The 22,531-nt window shown below is 42.5% G+C and overlaps 1 protein-coding gene across 2 annotated transcripts in view; it reads left to right on the top strand.

Moving 5' to 3' along the window:
* The window catches only part of FSHR (follicle stimulating hormone receptor), a 161,699-nt gene extending 139,369 nt beyond the window's left edge, over window positions 1-22,330 (top strand). For both annotated transcript variants that reach the window (XM_063078636.1, XM_063078635.1), the window contains 4 exons: window positions 4,303-4,371; window positions 4,483-4,557; window positions 16,482-16,667; window positions 21,097-22,330. In XM_063078636.1, coding sequence (XP_062934706.1) covers window positions 4,303-4,371; window positions 4,483-4,557; window positions 16,482-16,667; window positions 21,097-22,330 — 1,564 coding nt within the window. The remainder of the gene's footprint in view (window positions 1-4,302; window positions 4,372-4,482; window positions 4,558-16,481; window positions 16,668-21,096) is intronic.
* The last annotated feature ends 201 nt before the right edge of the window (window positions 22,331-22,531 follow it).

Raw genomic sequence — 22,531 nt, 5'->3', positions numbered from 1 at the left:
CACAGGAGTTGAATGTGTGAAGGAAAAAAAAATTAAATCAAAAGCATGTATTCAGAGTACATAGTATTAGGACAAAAATTATAGGTGATTAATACCTAATCCTTTAGGTGTGTTTATGTGTGTGTGTGTGTTGAGATCAGGCGATGGGAGTGTGGAAATGGTGAAAGAAAAGGAAAGCAAAAATAAATAAACTCAAATACAAGCAGAATGAAATGTATGCAGAATTAAAGGATAAGCAACTATTCTCTGGATAAAAAAGGACAATTTATTCTGACTAGCCTGGGTTGTGAGGGCTAAAGGAAGAGTTAAACAAAGGAAAGAAAGCTGAGAAAGAGAGGTTGTGTTTAAGATGAGCTTTAAAAGACAATAGATGAGAGGTATTTAGCTAGAGAGGCAAAGGGCAAGCAGAGGAAGCACAACAATCAAGGCCATGAAGGTTAAAAAAGTAACAGCAATAATACAAGGAGTTTTTGGAAAATGGTGGGTATCTGAGTAATACTGGCCTGCTGGTTGAAACACACAGTAAAAGGATTCCCCGACTATATCATGGAGGGAGGAGATTAATGATAAATGTAATCCATTGTCCCTGGATGTTCATGTTTCTTTAAATCTTGCTCAAAACCTGTATCATTTTAAAATATAGTGACTTAAAATTAATGTTATAATGTGGCCAGCTTATTAGTAATAAAATACTTATTTTATAGAAAATATAGAATTAAGTGGGAATGTGCTGATATCATTTCACAGTATTGCACAACGGCACACATCCTTTTGTCCAGACCCTAACCCTGAAGACAAGGCATCTTAAGCTACCTAGTCTCAACCCTCCCAAAACGGAGGCTAAGAACCGAGGAAATAAGAACTTCTGACCCAAAGCTACACGAGAAATGTATAGCCACTGCCTGCTCTTCACTAACCACTGTAAATGAACGCTGCGTGATTCCCCAGAATTTAGGAACACACTTTTCAAGAAAGAATAGCTTTCTTTTGAGTCAACGCTTCCCAGACATGTCTCTAAAGGGTAAATTCACGTTTGTGAGAACAACATCTATTTTTCTTACCTCAGTTGTCCCTTAATCCATAGATAATAGAATCAGAAGGATTCATACTCAACACAGCTTAAGTCTCCAATTGTTCTTAGTTTGGGGGGTTTATCTGATGCATTTTCTCTCAGTAGGGACATCCAAGTGTACTCAGGGGGAAAGAAAGCATGGTTAAATGGCACTGATGACTGGAAAAGCCTTCTTCCAGCAGCATTTTTCAAACTTCTGAGGCTCTATTTTAAATATAAACATAAATTAAAGAAAAAAACAATACAGCTCAACAATGAAGGATTATCAGACACTTGGCTAGTGACTCAGGCAAATGAGCAATAAAAGCCCATCACATGGGGGCTTCTGAGCAATTCCCCACCCCCACTCTGCCCCTGCAAGCAGAGGATCTGCATGGGGAAAGCACCTAGCTATGGCCAGCCAGGAAAATAGTCTAATTCAGAAGAAATAAAATCAGGTTGCACACAGGACAGCCCCCAGCATGCTCTGGCCTCTGGAGAGGCTTGCTGCGTGAGTCTCCTCCCACACCTGCCCCTCACCTCTCACTGAGTTTTAATGGGCCATGTCCTGCAGCCCTTCATTCTTTAGGATGAAGGCAGACTCTGTTGAGTGAGCACAGTGGCCTTGCCCCAGTGACACAAAAGGGTTAAGGTAAGCCATGATGTTCTTATTCCTTACCTGATACTCTACCCAGGTTGTCAGCATCATCATCATCACCTGGTTTTATTTTTTGTTTGTTTGTTTGTTTTTTTTTATTTTGTCGATATACATTGTGGCTGATTATTGCTCCCCATCACCAAAACCTCCCTCCCTTCTCCCTCCCCCCCTCCCCCCCAACAATGTCCTTTCTGTTTGCTTGTCGTATCAACTTCAAATAATTGTGGTTGTTATATCTTCTTCCCCCCCCCAGTTTGTGTGTGTGTGTGTGTGTGTGTGTGTGAATTTATATATTAATTTTTAGCTCCCACCAATCAGTGAGAACATGTGGTATTTCTCTTTCTGTGCCTGACTTGTTTCACTTAATATAATTCTCTCAAGGTCCATCCATGTTGTTGCAAATGGCAGTATTTCATTCGTTTTTATAGCTGAGTAGTATCCCATTGTGTAGATGTACCACATTTTCCGTATCCACTCATCTGATGATGGGCATTTGGGCTGGTTCCAACTCTTGGCTATTGTAAAGAGTGCTGCGATAAACAGTGGGAAACACATCACCTGGTTTTAAAAGAGACACTACCTCTCCCAAGAGAGTAGAAGTGCACGTCATAAATGTTGGCTCCCCTGTGTTACTAGTTTGAGAGTCCTGCAGTCTAACACAAACCCAAAGGCAGGAGTTCTGAACATAATTCCTGTTTTGTGTGATGATCCATTGTCGAATCAAAAAATAACATCCCCCTCCCCACATATGGTATCTGTTGATTGAGAAAATCCATGAAGACAAAGGGCTACTTTGAGTACAATAATTCTTTTAAATTAGTCCATATTTCATTTAATCACAGCAACATCTATTTGCAGGACATATGTGCAGAAATTATCTAGTCTTTAAAAAAACAGGTGAAGCCCATGTGGATTTGCACATGCTTGTGTTAAGTTAAATAAGGGTCAGCCAACTGCAGCCCACAGGCCACATCCAGCCCATGAGCTAAGACTGGTTTTTACATTTGAACATTGTGGTGATAGGAAACGCTAACTTTGAACCTAAATTAAGCAAAATGTTATGCCCTTCTCCAAAGAAGAATTGTTGTTGTTTTTTTTCAGTAGTAGACCAATACTACAAAAAAATTGTACTCTATTCTTATACTTTAAATTCAGTCAATAAAAATTTGTGGAAATTATTTTATAAGTACCTACAGGAAGTATCTAGAATATCTTCAATTTTGCTTGTTAGCCCCTAAACCCTAAATTTTATTATCTGGCCCTTCACAGAAAAAGTTCGCTGACCCCTGTGTTTGGTCCAAAACCCCCAGGGATCCTCATCTCACAGGTTAGAGGCAGCTGCCCAGGCAGCTCTCATCACTCTGAGACAGGCTGACGAATGTCAGGCATCTGGACGTCCCTGGGAGAGACTTTCTCATGGATGAGGGGTGGGGGTGGGCAGGATGGGGCTGCATAGCCACTTTTTTGCCATAGAATCCACAAACTGGTTGCTAACATTTGGGAAGACTTTCCTTACTCCTCCTGGATTTTTTAGCTGACTAGCTCTCAAGAGAAAAAAGATATACAGTCGTTCTGTGATTTTAAGCATTTTCTAACTATCCACTGAAGCTCATGAATATCGGAGTCCTGAACACACAGGAGCTTCTTTGGGCCAGCTTTGGGAACAGCATTACTTGTAAACACACTGAGCTTGACAGGGAAAAGAACCTGACAACAAAACGAGAGCAGGTGGTCAGAGGCTCTTCAGGCTAAGCTCTCCCGACCTCGCGTATCTGCTTTCCTTTTCAGATCCATTCAGGAGCAAAGCAAGGCAGGGCTGTCGGCCCAAGGTGTCCTTGAGCTCCCCTGTCCAGGCAAACTTGCTCACTGACCTTTTCAGCCCAATCAAGACAACTGTTCCACATCCACCCCCCAGCTCCCCCAGAGCCTCCTCCAGTGCCCACTCACACCACCTCACCCTACCACAGCCCACAGTCTCTGTAATTGATTTCTCTTCCTCTCTGGTTTAACCCAGAGCCACCTCCACAAACCTCCAATAACCAGGTCCCTATGGGTCACAGGAGATGTTCAGGTTGTCTGACAACTTAATTAGATCACTTTCTGATGACAGCCAGACCTGCTGCTGTGGGTGAGCAAGGGCGAAAGGCTTAAGGCCTTAGAGAAAGGTGACACAAAATGTTCTTTCTCTGCCTTATAAACACTTGTTTGATAACTGCACAATTTCTGTCCTTCAGGATGGGAAAGATCTTCGTCTTCTCTCCCAGTGGCATCTTCTCTGCACACCGATGATATGTGCAAAGACCTTATAGTTACAGGATCCAGGCTGCTGTGCCTGTGTGCCTTTTCAAAATTAAATTTCATTTATTCTTTTGATTAAGTAATACATGCACATAATGCAAACTTCAGAAGTTACGAAAGGTTACTCGGTGATAAATCAGTCTCCCTCCCACCCCTGTCCCTGAGCTTTAAGAGTGTCATTTTCTTTATGCCACTAACCCACACTGTCTGACCTTGCCTTGGTGTTTCCAATTATGAAACTCCTGTATTGTTTGCATCTGACATTATTGGTTTTTTAATGGGCCTTTTATTTCAGATGGTTGAATAAGAATGGGATTCAAGAAGTGCACAACTGTGCATTCAATGGAACCCAACTAGATGAGCTGTAAGTAGCCCTGACTATTCTTCCAGGCCATTTAGAGGGAAATAGCTCTTACAGCGGCAATATTCATGTGGCTTTGTGTTTCCCTTCTTCTTTCCTCAACTCCATCCCCAGGAATCTAAGTGATAACAATAATTTGGAAGAATTGCCTAATGATGTTTTCCAGGGAGCCTCTGGACCAGTCATCCTGTGAGTAGTTTCCCCATTTCTGCATATAAGAGCTCACTTTGTGTAAGTTAGAAGTCAACTCTCTCCAGCTATGAGAAGCTTCCAAGACAGGGCCAGCAATCAAGATTGACTTTTATTCATGTCATCTGCAAAGATTTATAGGGATAATTTAAGGCCGATCCACATTCTAACTTTCAATAAAATTCCAACAATAATAATGGCATGTAATGGTGATAGGAGCTATTGTTATTCCCATTTTAGAGAAGGAAAAACTGACTTCCCTGGAGGGATTAATTAACTCACCAAAGGTCGTGCAAGTTTCACAGCAGGGATTTAAAGCCAGGCTGGTCTGCCTCATGGTACAGACTCATGACCACTCTGCTCTATGTCTCTTCCCCAGAAGGAAAAGCACAATTCTCTTTCCTCACCCTCAACACCCAGGGGTTTCCTTCAACCCAGTGAAACCCACACACACATTATTTTTGGATCCTCTTTGCAGATTCCTTGGGATGCGTTCAGTGCCTCGTAGCCCTGCATCAGCACTTCTCCTCCTGTGTCACTTCTTCACCTCGTCTTTCCCTCCAAAGTGACTTTCCCCTCTTCTCATCTTTGCTGCCCCTCTTATCAAGGATCATCCCAAGTCCCACCTCCTCTTCAAGTCTCTCTGACAGCCTCAGCCATCAGTGACTCCTTCCTGGGACTGCAATAGCCTTTATGGCTTGGTGGGGGAGGGGGGCAATCTGCATCATGATTCCCAAAGGGCTTTTTTTAAATGTGTGTTCGTGAGCACTAAGCAAGACCTACTGAAGAATGTACTTTAGGAAGAAGAAAGGAACCCAGAAGAAAGAAATGAGATGAAAGAAGGAATTGTGAGCAAAGAAATAGATAAGCATGTGAATAAATCTAAAGCTTTACTAGATGATCCTCATGCAGCCTGCAGGTCAATTCAGGCATTTGGGAGCCACTCACCGGCACCACTTATTGGCAGTCAGCATAGGTTACTACCTGTGGTTATCTGTCTACCTACCTACCAACTATCAACGTCCCTTTTGTTTTCACCAAATAGCTTATATTCTCCCTCAAGCTGGAACCTATGTGTCTCTAGGGTTAGACCCTGTATAGTACAGCAGGAGCTCCATAAATGTTTATCATTGATAATAAAGGGTGTGCTGTCCCATACATGGGACTCTGCCCCTTTAAAGAAAGAAATGTATGCTTTAAAGTACATTGGTCATCCTGACCAAATCCAAAGATTATGCCAGAATGCCTGGCTTGAGACAGGAAACATAAGCAAAAGGAGTTAGTACGGGCATAATTCAAGCAGAGGTGCCAGAGCAGTCTGCCTTGGCTTAAAACCAGTCCCCTTACCTCTCTAAGCCTTGGTTTCCTCACCTAGAAATGGCAAAAACAATAATACCTACGTCCTAGTATTGTTCAAAGCTTAAAATATATACATATAAATATATGTACATGTTTTCACTCTTGAAATAGATTTTAAACAGCAGCCCTGTGCCATGCCCTATGTATAGTGCAGGGAACAAAAGAAAGTTCCTCCTCATGGAAAGCACATATTCTGGGGGCGGGGGGGAGGAGTGGAGGTCAGACCATCATTAAATATACAGCTTAATATAACAGGTCATGATATGAACTGTGAAGTACAAGGTAGGACACAGGCCTAACAAATGGAGAGTGCCAGGCATATAGTCCAAGTGCTCAAGCACAGAAAAGTACTTAGAATTTGTAGTACTTAATGAATGTTCTTAGAATACTTGAGAGATAAGTGGACTTAGACAAAGCACTTTTGAAGTCTTTGACCCCCAGGACAGCAGTTTATCTATTTCACTAAAAAAATCCTAAGTTTTGAATGTCCCTAAACAGGCACTTCTATCATTCATGGTAGAATATGCCAGTGATGAGGTATGTTTTCAAGTGTGACCTATTGAATCTACAGCACCTCAATCCACTACTCATTCCTGAGAATATTTAAGCTGGACAGGATCTCCAACTAATTCATCATTCAGCTGAGGAAACGAAAGTCAGAAAAGGGAAGCAACCCGTTAAAGATCACACTACCTCTGTAAGCATCAGAGCTTGGACCACAAACTAGGTCTTCTGCCTCACATTCCATGTGCTCCCACCAAGTCTTGTTGCCATAAATACATTTAATCAAGCATCTAAAAGTTATTCATGAGGCCCCCTGCAACTGGTTGTGAAGTGAAATAAAGGGGAAAATAATTCTTAACATAAGCTCTTCAGCCTAAGAACACCAGTCAGTGATATGTAAACACAGCACAGAATAACATCTCCTGAGGTTGCATAAGAAGGTTCCAGGCTGAGGCACTGTACAATGAACCTCATAAGAATGTTTAACAGAGAGCACAAACCTCGAATCCCCCAGACACCCCTGCTGAGAATGCAGGCAAGAAGAGGAATGTCCCCATCAGAAGCTGTTCTACAGGGCCTTCAAGGTACAGCCCCATTGTTTCATCTCTTTTACCACAGGAACATATCTGGCCAGAATTAAGTAAATAAAATTTACAGAAAATCCAATGGAATTATGAAGCACTTGCCATAACTTAAAAGGAGTAGAGAGTGATAACACATTCCCACATCTTTTCATCTGAATGCATGAGGATCTATGTGCAATATCCTGGCTGAAAGCTCAGCCTGAAATTGCTAGTTTCCTTCTCCTCCAGGGGCAAAAGGATTGATCACCTTAACATTGAGCCTCCCTTTCTGAAGCTTTCAGGTTAGTCCAAAGATGTCTTCAAGCCTCTCTGCCTGCTGACCTGTGATGCAAGCAGATGAATGACTTATCCCATTTCCCACTTGTGCAACCTGATGCACCAACCCAGCTAAACCCTGGCCTGAGAGCGGCTTGTGCAGATGTGCAGAGGAGCAGCCAACTGAGGTGCTACAAGTTGATGGGCAGAAGTAGGAGCATGTGCAGACTGCTCAGCCCACAGTAGATGCTGCTCATGCTAAGGCTGTGACTGTGCCTTAGGTCAGATTGCCCTCCCACTCCCTCCTCCAAAAAAAATAAGACTGTGATACAGATACTTGCATGTGGGAGGTTTAAGGGTGCTCTTGGAGTATATGGGGAATGCTTGATGGAAGCAAAATCAGGCCAAGAGGGAAATTGAACTGTGATGCTTTTGCAACAGAAGGCTCAGCTGATCCCATGGAGAGCTCTGTAGTTAAAGCGGGCCTCCAAAATTGTACTGAATTAAGGCAAGGGGTCAGGCCTCTACATCAACAGTCATTGAGTACAGGCTGTCCCTGGGGAGGAGCCAAATCTTGGGTAAGTCAGCAGAGGGAATTCCCAGAGCAGAACTCAGGTATGAACCACCTCAGTGATTCTCAACTACCCTAGAGCAATGGTTCCAAGTTTACTTGTACTTCAAAGTCACCTGGGGAGGGCTTGTAAAACCTTAGACTGCTGATCCCCACCCCCAGAATTTTTGACTCAGCAAGTCAGGGCTGGGGCCTGAGAACTTGCATCTCTAACAACTCGCAGTGAAGCTGATACTCCTGAGAACCAATGTCGAGAATTGGGAAGCCTTGCCCAGTCTCCTCCTTCTATCTACTCCACAAGCTCGCTGTGGTAAGTCTTCCTCCCCCACAGGCTGTCCTGGTCCCCAGTAGGTATATGCAAGGGATTCTAAGGGAGTTAAAAGGAGTGCACCCAAAGAGATGATAGCTCCTTTCCTGAAGGCAAAATTTCTCATTGATTGAATAACAGGGAATCTCTGAACACCAGAGGTTCAAGGGTGAGCTGTTCCATTGCAAGAGAAACAGATGCAGGGGCACATAGATCATCAAGTTCCAGAAGAGAAGCCTAGCATCCTTATTTCCCCCTCATGAGTCTTGATCTTGAACATCAGCAGCCATCTGAGTTTTCACCTGATATTCTGAACTCATTCAAGTTCTTCTTTTTTTTTTTTTTTAAGTAATCGAGCAATTGCTGTTTCCTTGGGAAACAGTTTCCTGTGGGGAAAATTTAATGCATTGCCTTTGCAGGCTGGAGCCAGTACAATCATATTCTGATGGTTTATCAAATTGATTTGGCTATACCTCAGATTCATTTGATAGTTCAGATTCAAACACTGAGTTATTTGTATAAGAATGATTCTCTTCCATTACCAGTGTACCCACAGTCCTATAGATAGTAAATTGCCTTTTTATCCCGCCTGGGATCATGAAAGAGAGGTCTTCTAGCCATCTGTCAGTGTAGTATACACCAGAAATGTGCTCTCACTTATGGAAATGATTGACCTGTAATAACATCTATGCTGGGAAAAATAGAAATTGTTCAAATCAAATTTGTGGCACTGGCTATAACACACTTTATTAAATGGGGCACGGATTACTATTTAACTCCTGCCTCTCCTGACTCAGCGACATATTACCAACTGCTATATCTCTTGCCACTCTATCTCAATACCAAAAATCCTAACAATATTGAAGCAATTTAGGATTACTAAATCTATTCAGTGCCAGCCATCATCCAATGGTGTCTCTGTTGGTACTTTTCAGGATCTAAATTCTCAGAACTGCCATAATATAGCATGTGTTGAAATGTTAACCTAAGCGATATTTTTTTTAAAAAGACCACAGTCGTTAGACCAGCCTGAAATACAAAGATTAAAAACACCAGACTACAACTATCCAATCCCCCATGTCCAGCCTACCAGCTCCGAGAACAAGGGCAGAAATAAAGTAAACATTCTCAACTACTCACTAAGGATATCAGGTGTTACATGGCATGCATTTAGTAAATGTTGATTGAGCACCTGCCATGTGTCTGGCACTCTGCAAGGTGTAAGAGATGAAGAGATGTAAAAACAAAACAGTCCTTGCCCCATAGTACCTCTATTAGAGGGATAAATGTTTCTTTCCAGTATAAGCACTGCAAAAATCCTCACAAGAGGCTATACTAACACAGAGCAGATGCCCAATAAATCCATGTCATCATGGGACATGACAGCTTTTAAGAGACAAAGTGACAGTGTGGAAGGGAGAGAGTCTCTATCATCCTAGGCCTTAATTTCTGCAATAGTCACTTCATCCCCCTCCCTCCCTTCAATCCTTTCCTTTTAATTCATTTAACAAGTATTTTTTGACTACCTACTATATGCCAGTCTCAAAGTTCTCAAGACTAATCTCATAAAAATACAGCCTTCAATTAGTCATTTTTCTGCTCATGTAAATTCCAAACTCTTCTCTCTGGCTTTCAAGGCTAAGAGATCTAATCCCACTTTGTGGTTCTTTTTATTTCACAAAATATGGTTGCCCAGAATAACTCTTCTGAACACCCCTCACTGGACCATGCTTTGTGTTCTGGGCTCTCTCTTCAAGCCCATCTTTAGCCAATACTCACTGCATTAATCAGGGTTCTCCAGAGAGACAGAATGAATAAGAGATGAATGGATGGAGAGAGAGAGAGAGAGAGAGAGAGAGATGAGAGGGGATTAGGAGATTGGCTCACAAAATTATGGAGACTGAGAAGTCCCATGACAGGCCACCCGCAAGCTGGAGAACCAGGGAAGCCAGTAGTGTGGCTCAGTCTAGTCCAAAGGCCTCAGAACCAGGGAACCTGCTGGTGTAACTCTCAGTCTGAGGCTGAAGGCCAGAGAAACTGGGAGGTGGCTGGTGGAAGTCCCTAATTCCAAAGGCCAGAGAACCTGGAGTTCTGATGTCCAAAGGCAGAAGAGAAAGGGTGTCTCAGCTCCAGAGAGAGGGAGCACAAATTTGCCTTTCCACTGCCTTGTGTTATATCTGGGCCTCAGCTCAGCATAGTGCTCACAATGCATGAGCACAGTTCTTCTTCAGTTCACTGACTCAAATACCAATCTTTTCTGGAAGCTCCCTCACAGGCACCCATAAATAACACTTTACCAGCTATCTGGGTATCCCTTAATTCAATCAAGTTAACACATAAAATTAACCATCACAGTCACAATAACTTACTTCCATAATGATGTGAATAACTGATAATGTGTTTTTGCTACTCCCCCACCCTCAGGATATTTGCATCCTAAGAGGGGAGAGTATTTTTTTAAGGGAATTAAAATTAAACTTCAGATTTCTGGGCCATGTGTAGTTAAGTCTTAAACCACACTGAAAAAGATCTTCCTCACCTCAATATTAGTGTGGTTAAGTCTCAAACCAAACTGGAAAAGATCTATCTCATCTTTGTCCCTGTTTATTGACATATTTCTCTGGATTTTTTCTTAATCCATGGAGATACCAGAAAAATGTTATTTTTCTGCCAGTCCAAAATTTGGAAGTCTTGACAGGTTCTATGTTTGGTCCCTCCAGCCAGTATCAAGTAAGCGCCTCTACAAAGACTTTATTTCTCTATCATCCAGTGGTTCATTTTTGCTAAAGAATTTGCTTTACTGAACTTTAAGTGACTTCACGTCACTCTTCTACCAACTGCTCCCACCTTCAACATCCACCAGCAGAAGATCTGAATCCCAGGACACTGATAAGATGCCTTGGTCTCACTGCAGCAAAGCCACCTTGTGCAAATGGCAGCAGCACATATATTTTGTAGTTATGATAAGGAGCAATTCAAAATAACAAGCTAGCTTCAGAATGCTGAGCAACAGAAAGGCACTATAGTTTCTCAAGGAGGCTTCCCAACCTAAAATCTAGACATTTGATTGCATTCAAGTCAATCCACCCAACACATACAATACATTCTGTGTATTCCCTAATGCATTTCTATCTCCTTATAAACTTAGCACAGGGTCGCTCCCTTCCTTGGTAAAATATATACTCTCAGTCACATATAATTTCCTGCTGTAGAAGCACCATTTTGCTGAGCTCACTTTAAACCCAGATTTCCTCTTTTTGTCTGCCTTGCATCCCTCTCCCTTTAGAATCAGCTCTCCTGTAAGACTTACTCCAGCCTATCATTTCTATTACACTGCTGAGGCACCTCTATTAACCAAATTACCTACTCATTAGATTTCATGAGCCCAGCTCTGTACTAGACATGATGCAGAACACAAAAGTTTCTTAATAATCTGTTCTTGGGGTATCTAAAATCTGGCCAATAAGACACACAAACAAACATGAAAAGTCAAACAATATGAAGCAACAGAAAAGATAACACAAGGTACAAGATCCTTCACAATTGCTGGAGGTCAAAGGACATCACAGTTGACTGAGGTGATCTATTTATCCTCTTTCCCAATCTTGCTCCAGTATCACTCCCCAGTTTACCTTCAAACAAAGCCACAATTTTCTGGTGCTTCCTAGCTTTCAGGGGAAAAAAACACCTCTATAACTGTCAAAAAGGATGGAGATGGTAAAGTCACAGAGACCATAATGGAGTATGTTTTGGTTCTCTATTGCTACACAAAAATTTAGTGGCTTAAACTACCACTCCATTTTGCTCACATTTTCTGTGTCAGATGTCTGGATGGCTTGTCTCTGATCCATGTGATGTCAGCTCAGGTGATTTGGTATGGGGGATCTCATTCCAAGTTGTCCCCCTCACTCACATGCCTGGTGCATCTGTGCTCTTGGGTGTGTGTGTCCTCTCTCTCTCTCTCTGACCACATGCCATCTCATCTTCCATGGCCATTCTGCGTGGAGTAGGTTTTTACTAATATGTTGACCTCAAGGTATTCAGAGTTCTTTCATGGCAGCTCAGGACTCTATGAGACCAATATAGAAGTATTGATGTCCGTAAGGTCTAAGGAACTCAAATAGCGACACTTCCATCATACTTTGTAGTCCAAAGACATCACTGTTCAGCCCAGATTCAAGGGGAGGGCAAATAGATTTTTGATGGGAAGAGTGTCAAATAATTTGTAGTCATCTTTAATCCACTAGAGTGTATGAGATAATAGGATTGCATTCCATGGAATATACAAATTTGTTTCTCTTTGGAAATCTTCAATTAATGTGATTTTTTTAATATTCTAAACTCAAGAGGGAAGGCATAATTAAGAAAAAACAGTCTTCTGTTTTGTATTGCTTGCCTTGAAAAATATGAAAAATGCTCATGACAGGTAATGATTGCCTCGGTTAAAATTGTTCCTGAAGGACTTTTTTAATGCTTTTATCACATCCCTTGGAGGGATCCTTAAACTACTGTAGACAAAACAGGGAATTGGGTCTCAGCCTTTGCTTTCTTCCACATCTGAGAAAAAAGAGATCAAATGCCAGATTAGATGAGAAGTTTGTCACAGAGAACAGAGCAAGTGTCAATGGCAGAGCTGGTCAGAATGGGGATTTCCTGGAAGACAGAAACCAGAAAGATCTCCTCTAGCAGAGAGGAAAGTTGGAAAACTCTGGAACAATGGGAAATATAAATAGATAGCAGGCCAGGACAGCTGATTCATTTGTCAGCAGAGAGTGAAGATTCATCATAGGGACAAGGGTTTATGGACCAAACTCTTAATCTCAGGGACCCCAGATCTGAAGGATTATATTACAGAAAAGGGAACTAGCAAAGATACTTTGAAATACCAGAAATTTTACGCTGTGGTGATAGCAGTGAACACTGTGAAAAGTAGTTAGATTCTGGATACATGTGGTATGTGAAGCCAAGAAGTTTCACTGAGAGTTTGGATATGGGATGTGAGAGGAAGAGAGAAGTAAAGGATGACTTCAAAGTTTTTGCATGAAAAACTGGAAAGACTATAGGTGGTGCAGGTTTTCGGGGAGGATCAGGAGCTCAATTTTTAATATCCAAAGCTTGAGCTGCCTATTAGACATCTAAGTGGAGATTATAAGGAGGTGGTTGAATGTAAGAGTTTGGAGTTCAGGAGAAAGAAGCAACCCAGAAATAAACATTTCAGAGCCATCAGCATATAAACGGTGTTTTAAGTTATAAGACTGGTTGCACTCACCTACAGAATAAATGAAGGTAGAGAAAAGAATTCTAGGCACTGGGCCCATGGGTACTCCAACAGTAGGTGGTTAGGGAGGAACCAGCAAATAAGAAGGAATTTCCAAAAAGGAGACAAAATTACTAGACATAAAAATAAGTCACCAGGCAAGTATAAAAATTCTAAATTTGTGTGGACCTAAAAAAAGTCATCAAAAATATATAAAGCAAAAATTAACAAAATTAGAAGTATACAAATCCAAAATCTCTCTCTCTCTCTCTCTCTCTCTCTCTCACACACACACACACACGCACACACACACACACGCACACACACACACACACACACACACACACACACACACACTCTCTACATACAGGTAATCATTAGTTCTGAAAATGTAAGTCTGCCTGAATATAAAACAGGCAATCAACAGTCCGGAGATCAGCGATGGCAAGTAACCACTGCTAACCTGAGGAGCAAGTGAGGAAGTGGTCTTATTGGAATTCAGGAACTGGGGCAACTGGTAGAAGCTGGAACCTTGGTAGATCTGTCCAATGAGATATGGAGTCATGGAGGAGATTAAGCTGCTGCCTGAGACAGAGGAGAGATGAGAAATGTCCTAAGTTTTAACCCCATCCAATCCCCCACCAGTGCCATTTGCTGAATGGCAATTCCCCAACCGGAATCTGATTGGCAAGGAGGTACACAGGAAATGGACCCTGGAAGGGTCATCACTCCTGCAATATAAAGCAGAGCACAGAGAAGGGCATGGAATGGACACCAGAGAAACCAGGCAGATGACAGGCCATGTTGTATCCAGTGATTTCTCCTCCACGCTAAGAGCAATACAAAATCACTGAAGGGTTTTAAGGAGGAAGTCACAATGTGATTGGCATTTTAAAAATATCACCCAATCCACAGTGTAAAGATTGCCCTGGAGAGAGAAATAGATGGTCAGAAGGAGAACAGTTATGAGACAATCGCATTTGTCTGGGCGGAGGTTATGGTGTCCTAGACTAAAATGACGGAGAGGAGGGAAGTAGACCAGTTTGAAACAGATTTAAAAGGTAGGCTTGAGAGGACAAGAGACTGACACCAAGTGAGGAAGAGGAGGGAATCAAGGATGGCTCCCAGATTTCTGTTTTGGTCAACACAGGAGGAGTCATTTGCTGAGATGAGAAAATACAAAAAGAGAAATATATTTACAAGAAAGATTGTAAGTTCAATTGTGATGCCTGCAAGTCATCAAAATGGTGAGGTCCAGTGGACAACAGATTATCTGGGCCTGGAGTTCAGGAGGAGGATCTGAACGGGAATGTACATTCAGAAGCCGTCAGCATAAGCGTGGTATCTGAGACTGAAGGAGTGGGTAAGATCACCTGGAAAGATCTTATACAGTCAGAAGGGGCCTAAGTTTGGAGAAACAATATTTAAGGGACAGATAGAAGAGAAAACAAAATACAATCAGAAAGAAGTCAAAGGAAATGTCAGCAGAAATCAAAGAGAATGTGAATCCAAGAAAGAGAGTATCCCAGGAAGGAGTGTTTTACATGTGCGATTATAATTGAGAAATCATAAGGTAAGAACTAAGACGTGGCCTTCATGAGTATTGTTTCTCTAAGGGCTGGGGAAAAATTCAATTGGATTATGAGATGCGGACACCTGGTATAAGTTTGGATGGGAAAGAAAAGTGACAGTAGGGCAGCAATTACAGGCAAACTTCATTGAACAATAAGAAGCCATTATAAGTTTCTGAGCAAGAGAATGATGTAATGGAAACAAGCCTTTGACAGTGTAATTTTCACCAGACTGCAACAACATATGGGGTAGCAAATATATATTCACACCCTCAAGTTTCATTGCTCTGAGTGCCTACTGCTTTGACTTACAAGGAATGCCAACATTAAAAGATTCTTCCTCCTCAAGCATATCCAAGAGTCCCCACGGTGCTGAAATGAACTCATCCTGGTCATCACTTGCTACCACCCCCATCAGAAGCACCCACTCACAGCCAAGCTGCTGGCCCCAACAGGTCTATGCAGGTGCCATTTAAATTCCACACAACAGCCCCCCCCCCCACCAGCTGGTCTTGGTTTCCAGGGTTATAGCTGCCAGTGGTGCTTCCACAAAAGTACTCACATCCCTGGTATTGCTGCCAGAAAGCAAGGGACTCGGAGCCCTCAGGGACAGGGACCTGGTGAGACCATCCATTTGTGCTAGCTCCTGTTAGACTTCTGCTGGTTTACCCAGGCAGAGACCCTGCTACAAAGCAAGAACAACTGCCTTTCTCTATATATAAATGTTTACTCACAACAGCTACCAGTCATTAAGTGCTATCTGTTGGCCAGGAAGTTCTTTATGTACTTTTAACTCATTTCATGCTCACAATAACCATTGGAGGTAGATATGATTTTTATCTTCCCATTTTACATCTGAGGAAACTGAAACACGGAGAAGTGACATAACGACCAAGGTCACAAATCTAACAGGTAGAGAGGTGGGGTATACATGCAGACAAGTTCACTGTCAACACCAAGTTCATACCACCACTCTGCTGCCACTCGGACTTTGTGCTGAGGCTGCCTGGCTCCTCTTAGGAGACTGGAGAACATAGGATGAGTTCTCTTCTCACCCTTTTCTGAAATTGGGCCACAGATGCCACCTCAGCTCATCAGAAATATTTGTATAACTAGTTTTATGGTGGAGGCAAATGGTCTCAATCTCTCGGCCCTATGTAAGTTAGTGGGTACAAATAGATAGACTGTAGAAGGGAGGTGGTTAATTCTACTCACCAGAGGCAGTTAAGCCCCAAATCAGCCAAGATGCAAGTACATCCAGGAATCAGGGTGGTCTGTTATCAAGCTCCTCCTACTGGAACACAAGGGCCAGGGCCCCTACCCAAACCAAACAGCCCATTAGACGAATATTGATCTGACCAAGTTGTGTTGGATGAACTGAAGTCTCCCTTTTCATCCATGTAAGAATGTCACTAGAGTGTCTGCTATTTTGCCTGCAAACCAGGAGAAGAAAATTTTAGACCCTTGGTAATCTTATTATATTTACTTTTTTTTTTTTTTTTTTTTTTTCTTGTAGAGATATTTCAAGAACAAGGATCCACTCCCTGCCTAGCTATGGCTTAGAAAATCTTAAGAAGTTGAGGGCCAGGTCGACTTACAACCTAAAAAAGCTTCCTAGTCTGGAAAAGTTTGTCACCCTCATGGAGGCCAGCCTCACCTACCCCAGTCACTGCTGTGCCTTTGCAAACTGGAGACGGCAAATGTGAGTCTTCCTGTGTTCACCCCTTGAAGCTTGGCTTGGACATTCCCCCCATGTAGAGCTTAGTCTACAATTTCTACATATCTGTGACATGAGAATCCACTTGCAGAGAGATCTCCATAACTGAAGCCCTCAGGCACATTCTGAATCAAAGATGCAATTTTGTGGAGCATGTGGGATGGTTGGGCTCTTCTAATTTCTCTGAAAATGGGCTCACAGGAAAATGGGCTCCCCACATGGTGGAGTATCTACCAAATATTAAATGAGAGGCATAAAAAACACCAAGCATGGTGCCTGACTCATAGTTGGTGCTTAATATTTGTTCCCTCTTTCCTTTGTACCAATATGGATTTATTCTTCAAGTTCCAAACTCTGCACCCTATAAACATCCCAGCCTACTACTATCAAAGTCAACCTAGGAGGGAAGAAACATTAACACCAAATCAGAGGCTGATGTACATATTTACAACACAACCCCAACCACTCTGAGCCTATCTAATCCACCTTCAAATCTCAGCACCTCACAGAAAAGACAGAGATTGAGACATCTCTTTGCTTCAGCTTTTAAGGAAGGCCAGGTTCAAGGAAGCTCAGATTTAAAGAGAATAATCTACACAGAGCCAAGTCCCAGTAGCTAACCGAATAAAAAGTTGAGGTAATCATAGACAGGATCTGGAGAGAGTAGAAAGGGAGAGCTTTGGAGATTGCACATGTTCCAGATGTTTAAAGGATTCTCTGGAGGTAAGAACTTACTGAATGGCAGCAGTTCTCAAAACTCTCAGCTTCCCCTGAACTGAAAGAACACACCCCACATAGTTGCACTCAATCAAGTGATGCCTTTTGACTACTCACACCTAGCAGCCTAGCACTAACAAGCTTCCCTGTGATAGTACTTCACTCCTTAACAGTCTCCTCTGTTATTCAACCTTTTGCATTGACCTGCCATGTGGACATATCCCTTGCTTAAGAGCAAACAACAAAAACAACAAAACAGTACACTCTAAAGTGTGTTCAAAGTAACTGGGTATCTACACCCAGACCCATTTGAAGGATTTGCAGAAAAAAAGGGCTGCTTTTCAGAATTAGCACACATCATTGTGAAACTATCCAGAATCAGGCATGCCTCACACATTAGCTCGAGGGCCAGGGAATTTCTCCCAGAACAGCAGAGTTCTTAAGGGCCTGGGCTAAGACAGAAGGCTCACCTCTTTTATATTCTAGACAGGAATTTCTAGCTGGGGTGAGAAAGACACCAATTCACTACCAAGTTCCTGGAACTGAATACCCCTCAGGAGAAATCCCAAAATATGTTAAGATCACTGTAAAAGCAGCTAGCAGTACGTGGTCTGACCCAATGCCAACATGCCACGGGAATTTATTTTCTTTCTGTGCAGCTCAGACTCCTCTGGTCTTGCCAGCTCCTGGTAGTATAGACAGAGCCTCTGGGCTCACCCAAACAGAAATCTCCAGGTCTGCCTTACACTGTTACATGACATGACACCTTCTCTGATCCCTCCAGACCACCCAGCTCTCATGTGTGTGCCTGTTGTAACTTACCATCAGGGCCTATCGGGGTACAGCAAGGGACAGAGAAGCCCATGCCACTTGCACAACATGCCAAACAGAATAACAACAATTGCAGTGGGTGTTTGGTTTTTACATTTAATAAATTTGCACACACAAACACAATCCAAATAATTATGCTGTTCAGAAGATAATCTCAGGATTTTTTTCCTAAAATAGTGTCATTTCATTGTACACCATAGTAGGTGTGGTTTGGTAATGGGATCCGAGTTTAAAGTTGTATGGTGAAATTGTTCTTCTAAGTCTCATTTGGAAATAAGGCCCAAATTATTATGTGAGGCCCTTGTGACTGTGTGGTTTTGGCCAATGGCCCTCCTAGAGCTGAAAAGCTGTGTCATTTGTCATTTGTCATTGAACCAGATATTTCCTTGTCATTGTTCTGTACTCAGCTCATGTTATTTTGCTCTCATTTTATTCTTTAATTTTTCTTGTCTTTAGGCTATTTCTTCACAGCTAGATTTTAAATTGATGCACTGTGGGGTATGCTTCTGAGTACCTGCTGAGGGTCTAGACCCACCAAGGACTCAGTGACCACCACCATCTGTCTTCATATGCTTGTACTTGCTGAGTACTCACTGCCAGGCACTGTAATACTTTAGACCTTCATCTCATTTAATTCTCACAAAGGGAATATAATTATTATTTCCTTCTCACAGAGGCAGAAACTGAGGCTCAAAGGTACTAAATAACTTGAACAATACTGACCAAACTCAGATCCAAACCCTCAGGCCTTTCTGTCTCCAAAGCTCAGGCTCTGGGACACTCTTCCATGCCACCATCTAAGTATCTGTTCATTGACTGCTTGGGGTCCAAGAGTACTACTTTTTAAACTGACCCTAAACTGAATTCACAACTGTTTGTGATACTTAGGATTTTCCAGGGTATGGCAGAAGCAAGACTTAATTTCCCTCAGTTTCCACTTTCGTTTTTGTTCTTATCTCAGAGACATACATTGTTTACCTTTCCCTCAACCTCATATCGTTGGGTCACTTCTGTTTCAGGAAAGGGAAGCATCAATATTTAAAATATGTTGGTAGCAGTACCAACAAAAAGGGTCTTCACAGAAGCCAACTATTAAGCCCCAGGAAGTAAAGTCTCCAGATGGTTGTCAGATCTTATTCTAATGAACCAAACTGCAGTCAGCACATACCAGGTTACTTAACTTTCAGTTCCTAGAATTGGGATGCTGCTAATCCAGGGACAGGACTTAGGAGTCGGGAGTTAGAGTAAGGATCAGAGAGTGGCCCTCTTGTCTCCTCCATTTTATGAGCTGGCCTCACCTTTCTTATGAGATCACTGACTAAACCATAAGATTTTCTGGGCTCTGGTTGCATTCACTTTCAATTAATGCGTATGTTAATCATTTAGCGTCTTTAGTGCAACCTGTGAATGATTTGAAAAGCCTATCAGTCTCTAAAACGAAAGATGGTACATTCTCCAGGAAAAAAAAAAAAAACCTTGGGCCAAGGAAAAATGACATCCTGGCAATTCAGTCCACTTCCCAGAGATAAGAGAAGGGAGGGGAGGGCCCTCCATCAGAGCCCCTTCTCATTGCAGTTGATGGGGAAAAGTTCAGGCCACGTATGTTGGGACATTTATCAAGCACTCACACTCAGTATCAAGTGGCATCTCTACCTCTCCTCCACTCCCCCAGCCACCTCTCTCCTAATGAGGGTTTTCAAAGGGTTTTAATACTTCCCTACATACATCAGAGATTATGTTAAAGTTTGAGAAAAATACAGTGACTTAACATTGCTGTAAACTTGCTCCTTTGGAAAAGGAGGGAGAGGAAGGGGTGTGTATATGTAATTTTCTTCCACCCAGAAAGAGTCCCAATGTAAAACATTCCCATTTCTTAAGCCTTTGCAAGAAAACAGAAGACCTTCAGTCTCTCTACATACAGCATATTGCTGGGATACTCTGGGTAGAATATTTATGGACATACTCCTGGGTTAAATATTTATCTTTTGGATTTTATTCAAATCCCTCTAAGTACTTCTATCCTGTTGGAAAGGCTTCTTGTACATTTGGTTTTAAAGGGAAAACCGAGACAGTAAAGTGAGCCCAAGAAGAGCCAGTCTTCCCAGGGGATGAGTTACCACCTTAGTATGAATTAGTCCTCTTTACAACCTGCATTTGCTCTTTGCGGCACCCACTAGGGAACTATTTACTATGAGAGAACTGGGCTTACCTTGCAGACAAATACATGCCTGAGGCCTACTCGTACTGTTGTCACTGGGGAGTGAGATAATAAAGAACGGGAGGACCCTGGTAACATTTCAGGAAAATTAGCTGGCTCCCCAATAGCCTGAGTACCAAAGAGCCAAGGAACAGGGGTGGCTGGTAACTAACTACAGACCTTGAACTGCTAATTTATGTACATAAAAGGAGCAAATACATTCTCATTTGAGTCAGAAAACAGTCTGGATCTTGCAGTGATTGGAGTATAGAGTAGAGGAATAAGGGTATGTCCTAACTAGGCATATTAAGAGATGGCTGTATGGACATGGGGGAAGGGAAAGGGTAGAGCTGATACCAGGTCTGTAAATTATTCACACTTACCAACAAGGCTCAGCTAGTCCCAGGCGCCTTCCTCCCCACATTCAGGTTGTGGCCAGATGGTTTCTCCAGTGCGCCATCCAACTCTAGGATACATACACACATTGTTCTGTTCATTTACAGTAAGCAGCATTAACCCTTGAGCTTAACCTCAAGGGCAGATGAGATGTTAGAAGGAAAAAAAATCTCAGGAAGAAACCCCACTGTTTCTACCATGGGCAAAGACAGTGACGTATTTGCCATTCTGGATCCAGGATGTTTATTCTTTTTCTTTTTGTATTGTTTTCAGCTCTGGGCTTCATCCAATTTGCAACGAATCTATTTTAAGGCAAGAAGCTGATGATATAACTCGAGTTAGGGATCAGAGAGTCTCTTTGGCAGATGACAAGGAGTCCAGCTACAGCAGAGGATTTGATATGATGTACAGTGAATTTGACTATGACATATGCAATGAAGTGGCTGATGTAACCTGCTCTCCTAAGCCAGATGCATTCAACCCATGTGAAGATATCATGGGGTACAACATCCTCAGGGTTTTGATATGGTTTATTAGCATCCTGGCCATCACTGGGAACATCATAGTGCTGGTGATCCTGATTTCCAGCCAGTACAAACTCACAGTCCCCCGGTTCCTTATGTGCAACCTAGCCTTTGCCGATCTCTGCATTGGAATCTACCTACTGCTCATAGCATCAGTTGATATCCACACCAAGAGCCAATACCACAACTATGCCATTGACTGGCAAACTGGAGCAGGTTGTGATGCTGCTGGCTTTTTCACTGTCTTTGCCAGTGAGCTCTCAGTCTACACTCTGACAGCCATCACCTTAGAAAGATGGCATACCATCACCCACGCCATGCAGCTGGACTGCAAGGTGCAACTCCGCCATGCTGCCAGTGTCATGGTGATGGGCTGGATCTTTGCTTTTATAGCCGCCCTCTTTCCCATCTTTGGCGTCAGCAGCTACATGAAGGTGAGCATCTGCCTGCCCATGGATATTGATAGCCCTTTGTCACAGCTGTATGTCATGTCCCTCCTTGTGCTCAATGTCTTGGCCTTTGTGGTCATCTGTGGCTGCTACACTCACATCTACCTCACAGTGAGGAATCCTAACATCATGTCCTCCTCTAGTGACACCAAGATTGCCAAGCGCATGGCTATGCTTATCTTCACTGATTTCCTCTGCATGGCGCCCATTTCTTTCTTTGCCATTTCTGCCTCCCTCAAGGTGCCTCTCATCACTGTATCCAAGGCAAAGATCCTCCTGGTTCTGTTCTACCCCATCAACTCCTGTGCCAACCCCTTCCTTTATGCCATCTTCACCAAGAACTTTCGCAGGGATTTCTTCACTCTGCTGAGCAAGTTTGGCTGCTATGAAATGCAAGCCCAGATTTATAGGACAGAAACCTTATCCACTGTCCACAACTCCCATCCAAGGAATGGCCACTGCTCTTCATCTCCCAGAGCCACCAACGGTTCCAGTTACACACTTGTCCCTCTAAGCCATTTAGCCAAGAACTAAAACACAATGTGAAAATGTATCTGAGTGCTGAATGACAATTTCCTTGACTTTGAAGAATATGTCACGGGACAGCTGCTAGAATGCATCTACGTATTCCATCTACTTTATCCTTCCTGGCATACCTGTAATGTAAATGGGCCACAAACTATTAATCCCATGTGATAGATTAGGAAGCTGACTTATTAATAAAAAGAATAATTA

The sequence above is a fragment of the Cynocephalus volans genome, chromosome 14 (assembly GCF_027409185.1).
Source record: "Cynocephalus volans isolate mCynVol1 chromosome 14, mCynVol1.pri, whole genome shotgun sequence".
NCBI lineage: Eukaryota > Metazoa > Chordata > Mammalia > Dermoptera > Cynocephalidae > Cynocephalus > Cynocephalus volans.
The sequence above is the reverse complement of the archived record's forward strand: the minus strand, read 5'-3'. Positions and strand labels throughout refer to the sequence as shown.